A 7,922-nucleotide genomic window follows, 5' to 3' on the forward strand; every position below is an offset into this window, starting at 1 on the left:
TTAGCACCAACCTGTGAATAGTGCCTCACCCTCATGGGCCTTCAATAGAACCTCCAACTCATTCTCCACACACACACAGCCCCCTTCACCCTACACTTACGCTCTACCTACACCCCTCACAGGAGAAGCCCCCATCCCTGCCACTGTCAGCTTCTGCAGCCTTACTACACGTCCTCTGTCTCATCGCATTACTCCACACTGAATCATCCAGCCACTTGTAGCTGCTGCAGAGCTATCGGGAGCCAACCTCAGCCACGGCCTTGTATTTAGTCTCGAAAGCGGCCTACGGTGTTGACGGCAGGAGAGTAAAAAAGAAAGCAGCGAAGGCGCTATCTGTCAGAAATCTGCTGGAGGAAACGGCGCACCGTTGCCCAACAGCGGAGAGTGAGTGTGCGTTGCACCTTTAGAAGCAGCGCCCTCGAGCTTCCTTCTTTGATAGGCTATTACTGCCAGCAGACTTGCATGCCTGCCACGCGGCGTGAGCCATAAAACCCGAGGTAAGATGCATGTTTGTGTGGGCCAGTGCGTGCTCAAGCAGCAGGCCGGGCCTGAAGGGAACGGGGGTTCTGAGAAACGCTCTTAGATGGTGAGGTTGTTTAGAGACAGAACAGCTCGGGGGGAGAAGACAAAGAACAGTGTTTCAGGGGAGGTTTCTGGGAAAGAGACCTGTAGGGACTTTGCGGAAGGGGGGTTGGGGATGGAAGGACGAATAGAAAGGGGCAGGATGAGACGACAAATGTCCCTCAGCTTTGCATATGTGTCCGTAAGAACTACGTGTGAACGGCCCCGAAGCTGTAGAGCTTTTTCCTGTTGATGCGCTTTTGACTCAAAACCCCAATGGCTGCTCTGCTGCACCTGTTGCTTTAAATAACAGACATTTTTGCGGGCCTAAAAAAAGACATAGTGCGTAGGGTGTGTTCACGTATGTCACATTACGGTCAACTCATTCAGAATGCTTGAATTAAAGCGCAGATCATCTGCCCGCGCGGTTTGGTAGTAGAAGGGTCCCGAAACCCTGTGATGTTTGTGATGTTTGCTGACTGTGTGCAAGGGTTATTAGGAGCAGGGCTGTAGGCAATTGCCAAGGAACTCCTGCTGATATTTCCTCACACCACAACCATTCATCTGAAGTGACTTGTATATATATTCATATTGGAATAAGATTAAGGCAGAGAGGACCAACCAAGTCTGCAGGGACTGCCATGAATAAGGGACCATCTACAAACTACAATTTGTGCAAGAAGGTTATAGGGAAGGAAACCAATCTGATCATCTTTTTGAGGCAATTCATTGTAGACAGACAGAAATGCAAACTGATATGATGAAATATTTATTTGGTTTATTTTATACAAAAGTTCTACAAATAATCTCTCCTTTCATGACACAGTGGTGTCATACCATGTCTTATGTTATATAAAGATTTTACTTTACTTGGCAGACGCTTTTATCCAAAGCGACTTACAAGAGGAAGACATCAGCAATTCTCATTCGGTTTCTATAGATTTTGAGTTACAAATCTAAGCCCTGATACGGCCCAACTTGTCGTATTATTTGTATTATTTAATGATGAGCTTTTTTTTATTTGAAGACATCCTGTGCTGTAACATTTTGTGCAGGCCACTGGGTGTCTGGTCTGCCTCTCGCCAGTCTGAGAGTCCCAGACAGTCAAGTGTTTATTAGTGCAGACCAGCGTCGGGCCAGCATATCCTTCTTACCCCGACACAGAGAATGCCCTGGTAACTTTCTCCTCTTTCTGGATTGGCCTCTTGGAGCTGTCACTCTGACACCCGTGAGCAGGGAGGGAGAGGAGCCAGCTAATCTGGGCAATTCCTGTAATCTCCTGCACTGGAAAGAAATCGGAGACACTAGGTGCACCGAGAAAGTCCCAGACTGGAAAGCACCAGAAGGGTGGAAACTGTGAACATCCACAGGAAGAGCCTTCAAACGGCCACGGTTGCTTTGATATGATGTGGAATGCGCCTTTAAGGAACTTTGATGTGCCCTCAGATGAAACAAACGAAATCTCGGACTCTGTGTTTATGGGCACGAAAAGTTTTTTTCGCTTTCTCTCCAGATTGTTCACGCCGCCTTTTGTCCTGTGCATGTTAGTCACGGCTCGAGAGACAGCTCTTGCGGTTATGAAGTCAGCGTGGCACCCCGGCGTGCAGTCAACAAGTCCCTGCTAAGTGCCTTTGTCTGGAGTTTGTAAACAGGGCCAGTCTAGCATTGGCCCAATTATACATCTAGGGCACAGACTTTCCAATCCCTCTAACACGAACTGGACTCTTATCCTCGGCCTGTCTGACACACACACACACACACGTGGCCACTGACATTTAGAATCACACACTTAGACCTTCATTAAGATGAATTATTGGGCGTAAGCTGCAGGAGGGTTCCATTGTTCCACACTATAACTGAGGCTCATAAGAGCTTCGTCGTGCAGTAGGTGTTACACCTTTTTGTGCCTTTTGCTGTGACAGTGACTTTGTATTTAAGGAAGCTGCAACTGTTTTATAGTCATGTGGTGCAAAGATGTGCAGGTCTACTCTTCCTGTTACGAGCTCTTGCAAAAAACAGGTTCCCACACTGAGACACACGTGGCGTCTTGTTCAACCTGTCTGATACAAATGAAAATGCAGTAAAAGACAGGGCCAAGTCTTCATCGCTACGTTGTGTTCCTGCTTTGATGTTGCAGTGAGGGGTCAGCCAGCTCCTGATCTGCCTGAGGACTGAACTCACACTGTGTTCTGTACAGCACTGGCAACAGTGTCTCTCCTCGGAGGAGGAGAAGCACTTCTCACCTCACAGCCACTCAGACGCTGCTGGAGCCGCACCGCAAAGAACATGATGGTTCGCGGGAGAGATTCTTGATGATTTTGATGTTAGTTTAGGAGACTCTTTTTGCCAAATATGTTCATCACATTTCTGTGCAGCAAAATGTGCCCAACTGCATATTATGCAAGTGTGTGTGTGTGTGTGTGTGTGTGTGTGTGTGTGTGTGTGTGTGTGTGTGTGTGTGTATATATATATATATATATATATATAGCATATAGTGTATAATTTATATAGTGTCACATATATTGTATAAAATATCTAGTATAGTAATTGCAATTTGAAGACATGATTGAACTTTATTAAAATTTCTTTGTTGTACAAGGAAGCACTGGAGTAATGCAGCACACAACCAAAATTGTATGTGCCCTTCATGGTCGTGGCAAGAGTAGAACTATTTTTGTCAATAACATGGCTGTTGATATTGGTATTGCAAACACCTGTCTGCAAAATTGTACTTTGCTATTGGCAAATTAAATCAAATGTGCTGTAGTATTTTTGTTCATTGATTGAAACGAATGACATGCGTGGTTCTCATTGCCCATTAGTAGTTAATTACATAAACTGAGTGTAATTTGCGTGTGCGTGTGTGTGTGTATATGAAGGGGTTTTCCTACCAATATGCACACCATCCTCCTTCTCATCCTTCACCTTCTCTCAGGGTATCTCTTGTCAGAAGGTTGTGTGTATGGACACATGTTTTCCGCACTTATAGAAATATACAGACACGTACTCATAGCGCTGCACCCATAACACCAACCCCCTATGACGCACCCTGAGCTCATCCCCAGCTCTCACCGGAGGGGGCCAGATCCCCACTCATCTCTGTGCGGCGTGGTCCTCTCCTTCCAATATCTAAGGTGCATGGTCTTATATGAGAAGAATGCCATGGCATCGTGTTGAGGTGTGTGTTTACTTTCCTGTGTTTCTTGGTCTTTGCCACAGATATATGAAGATACACTCACACACACACACTCTTGTTTCTGTTTTCGTCACCGTTGGCAACTGTCACCCAGTAAGCGCTGATAAGTTGAACCTGACTCGTTGCCACGACAAAGACGCCGTAGAACAGCGTGCTCCCCGGCCGTAATAACCACTGTTCCATGACATCCGTCCGTTGTTTTCTCTGCTGGAGAATCCCATAATGCCAGCATTGTCACCCACGTCTGACGGCTATTGTTGGGCTGCGCTGCAGCCAGCTGTAGGGCGGTTTATTCATGGCTCTACCGTCATGGACTGTTAATGACAGAAAACTACTCCAGGCCCTGTCATGTGGCGTCCCCTCTTTCTTTAGCAATTTAGCACAGTTAGCTAATAGGGTGATTAAGGGGCTATCTGAACCACAGTGTGACCTTTACAGTCAAAAGCACCAAGCCTTCCGAACATGACAGACTGCTGGGAGGACTTTTTGTGGAAAGTGGTTTCTCTCTTAATGCTACATTGTTATCAGATCATGCAGAACCGATTGTGGATATTAATGGGATTCTGTATAAGTAGGCTTTTTTTAGCTAAGAGCCTTAAAAAAAGTTTATAAATAATATGCATTAAATACTTTATATAGAAGGGTATAATCAAATAAAATACTTTTAGATGCATATATAGAGTAAGTAAATGTAAAGTTTAAGTGTTATGTGTATACTGCATATACATGCAGGTTTTCCATTACCATGACAATGATGTCGTCTTTGAAATGTAAAAAAACTTGTGCGGGAATGGAACTTCACATCATCACCACAGCTGTCAGTTTTCTAAATGTCCATCCCTTTGTCTCCCTGTCTTTTGTCCCCAGTCATCCCTCTGCTGTGTGTGAGAGTCCATGGCACAGAATGTCAGCGAATAACAGCATTGCCCACGCCAGGAAACTGGTGGAGCAGCTTCGCACCGAGGCGGGTGTTGAGCGCATCAAGGTGAGCTGCACGTTGCTCCAGAGGGCGCGGGGAGTTCACGAGCCGCCGAGCTCTGGCCATTCTGTACCTGTGGGTAATATATATGTTTTTGGCAGTGGGGGTCCAGGTCCACGCTTTAATCGATGTTGTCCCTCCCTGCTCAGGTGTCCAAGGCGGCAGCAGAGCTGATGCATTACTGTGAGCAGCAAGCACGCAGCGATCCCCTCATCGTTGGAATCACAGACAACCCCTTCAAAGAGAAAAAGCCCTGCGTTATTCTCTAAACCCACGGTGCAATTGCTTTGCATCGTTTCAAACCAACTAAGACTCAGTATATGTGACAGTATTTCCATTAGCAGGAAGCTTCTTTTTTATTTTTGAATAATCCAGATTATGAAGACTCTGATGTAAAGGATCACATGATTACTTGGTGGATGAGACTGTGTCCATGTGGTCACTTGAGTGTCACATGTGGGACTGTTGATTTCAGGCCTGATTAGCTTGTGGGTGTCTGTGCCTCATTGTGTGTCAGCCCAGGCCACAAAAAGGTGGTTCCATAAATCTTAATGTCTCAAGAGCTTGCATACAGGACACACACACACACCACATTTGTAAATTGGTGCAACAAAAAGACCTTTCATCGCCCTCCTCTACACAAGGGCTGACGTTTGGAGTGGCCACTTGCCCTTTCAGACGGCCTGGAGTGAGTGAGATGTCACACGCGTCCCTCCTCGCTCCTCTATTACTCACCCCTCATTCAGAAGTGCAGGACAGGCCTGACTCTTCGTCTTAGCCACATGATTCTGACCACAGCCTGCAGCTGACCCATGCTGTGCCTTTTCTGGAGCTGGCACCCATGCTGGCCCCCAAAATTAGATTAGCTTGTTCAATTCAGACATTTGTTTTTGTAATATATTCAAAGGATATCAGCCCTAAACAAGATTTTGATTCATCATAGGTAATACCTAATCTAGATTTCTCAATTTGGAGATAAAATCAACATGGTGGATGTATTTTTTCAATTTTTTTATTCAGAAAAAAAGCTTTTGTAATGTTTTTTTTTTTCTATTTTTTATATCTACTAATATGTATTTGTAGTCTACATTTTGAGCCAAATGAAGTGTGTTTGCACAGGTCCACAAAAGTGCCATTTAGACAGAATGTGATGCTAAAAGGTGTCATTTCTTTGTTTTGGTTTTTATTAATTTTCTCCTGCTAAGTGCTTAGTAAAAAGGTAATAAAACTGTTTAAACAGACCTGGATTTGTCTTGTTTATGTCCTCTGATTCTTGATGACTTGACATTAACATGGTTGCTATTGTCATGGTAACAGAGTGGTAGCTGCACTCTTGGTCCACAGACCCCTGCGAAAGCTCAGCGTCTCAGTCACCTCCAAGGTCACAGTGGTGCTGACACGACCCCGTCAGGTGATCGGAAGCAAGGTGATCACCATCAATGGCCTCCAGCCACCCGGCACGGTCCCAAACCCCCACGCGGTGGCCGGGGAGAGACGGTAGCAACCCGAGAATGCTGACTCAGCAGAAAGCGCTTGTTTTTGGTAACCTGGCAACCAGCGGCACATCAGTGTTAATTAAGGGATCTGCTCTGTTTTTTTCAGAGCCAAGTTCTCATGTGTCGTGCATGCGTAAATAATGTTAGCACTTATTGACTCTTAACTTTTTAACTCTTACATAATGTGCAATGCTGCCTTAGCCATTACTACATACTTATTTTTATTTCATTTTTATTTATACTCATGAATGTATGTCTGTCTCTCGATCACTCTGTGCAGTTGTAGCATAAGCAATTTCCTTCGGGATTAATAAAGTTTTCTGATTCTGATAATGGATAAGATTCTGATATGGCTGGTACTAGCCTAGTGGGTAACACACTCGCCTATGAACCAGAAGACCCAGGTTCAAATCCCACTTACTACCATTGTGTCCCTGAGCAAGACACTTAATCCTAAATTGCTCCAGGGGGGGACTGTCCCTGTAACTACTGATTGTAAGTCGCTCTGGAGAAGGGCGTCTGATAAATGCTGTAAATGCAAATGGATGTTGTGGGTTCTCCTGCATCTGGGAAAACAACGTTTCCCTCCTTCCCTTTTCCACTGTCACAGAAATCCCAAATAAGGCAATGTGCTGACCCATCCCTGGAAATCTTGAAACAAGCTGTGCTCTCTCCTCCTTTCCAGGAAAGAGAAGGTATGTGTGTGTGTGCGTGTGTGTGTGTGTGTGTGTGTGTGTGTGTGTGTGTGTGCGTGTCCACATGCATATGCACGCCGTTATTAATCAGTTTTTAACCGCCACTGGAAATGGGCCAGTGATTTACTGGACTCCACCGTTGAACTGTGCGTCCAAACGGCCGAGGTGGAGAGAGGGAGGGACGGTCGGGGAACTCGCCGAGAGGGAAACCGAGAGAGCTGCCAAACAATGCGAGGAATGCGAGGAATGGACAGAGCGGGCCGTTTCTCCCGAGTATTCCTCTCCGGGAACGCTGCGACCCGTCCCCTTCTCTGTTCCTCTCTGTCTCAACTTCAGCTACACACTGCTCTCTGCAGCCCTGGTCCGGTTCTGAGGCACCGCAACCCCCTCAACATAATTCACCATCAGGCCAAAGGTGTTGTGTTATGCGTGTGGTCTACGGAGCCCCAGTGCCTGCCATTGCGCCGACAAAAGCCGGCTTTATACATCCAAAGAAGCGTGGGAATGGAACCAAGAACACCCGACACTACATAGGACAGAACTATAACACACTCCAGCACTTTCATCACTTCTGGACTCAGTCCCTGTAACATATATTTGCAATGTTTGCATATTGGTTCTGCTTGAATACTTTCCAATATTTGCAATATTGAGGTCAATAGCAGTCGCAAATGCATTTCACTGCATGTCGTACGAGTGTGAGCCTGCCGGTCAGGCAGCCACCGGCCGTTTTAATCCGCGTTATATTTAGCCAGAAGGCCCCCTCCTCCCAGCAACACCGCACTGCAAGTCTTGTGATGCGCAGCAGGAAAGAGGGGGCTATTTATATCAGCTGGGAGCCGGGACAGGAACACGGCAGGGGGAAGAAAGAAGTGGAGAGCGAGGGACGGAAACAGTGCTGGCCAAATCACGGCACATTCTGATCCAACATTCGGCTTTATTGTTATGCATGCATCGGTGATAATCTTCACAAAACATTTGGGTTGTATTTTTGT

At 46.0% G+C, this 7,922-nt stretch overlaps 1 protein-coding gene across 2 annotated transcripts in view; it reads left to right on the plus strand.

Annotated features, from left to right (window-relative positions):
• LOC114802399 (guanine nucleotide-binding protein G(I)/G(S)/G(O) subunit gamma-7-like) overlaps positions 1-5,977 on the plus strand; it is a 43,823-nt gene extending 37,846 nt beyond the window's left edge. The window contains exons 1-3 of one of the 2 annotated variants that reach the window (XM_029001272.1): positions 359-497; positions 4,625-4,742; positions 4,886-5,977. In XM_029001272.1, the coding sequence (XP_028857105.1) occupies positions 4,662-4,742; positions 4,886-5,005 (201 nt within the window). In that variant the 5' untranslated portion in view covers positions 359-497; positions 4,625-4,661 and the 3' untranslated portion in view covers positions 5,006-5,977. Of the gene's footprint in view, positions 1-358; positions 498-4,624; positions 4,743-4,885 lie in introns of those variants that run through there. The other variant, XM_029001273.1, reaches the window with a different exon arrangement.
• Positions 5,978-7,922: the final 1,945 nt, after the last annotated feature.

Source organism: Denticeps clupeoides, chromosome 13 (assembly GCF_900700375.1).
Source record: "Denticeps clupeoides chromosome 13, fDenClu1.1, whole genome shotgun sequence".
Classification (NCBI taxonomy): Eukaryota; Metazoa; Chordata; class Actinopteri; order Clupeiformes; family Denticipitidae; genus Denticeps; species Denticeps clupeoides.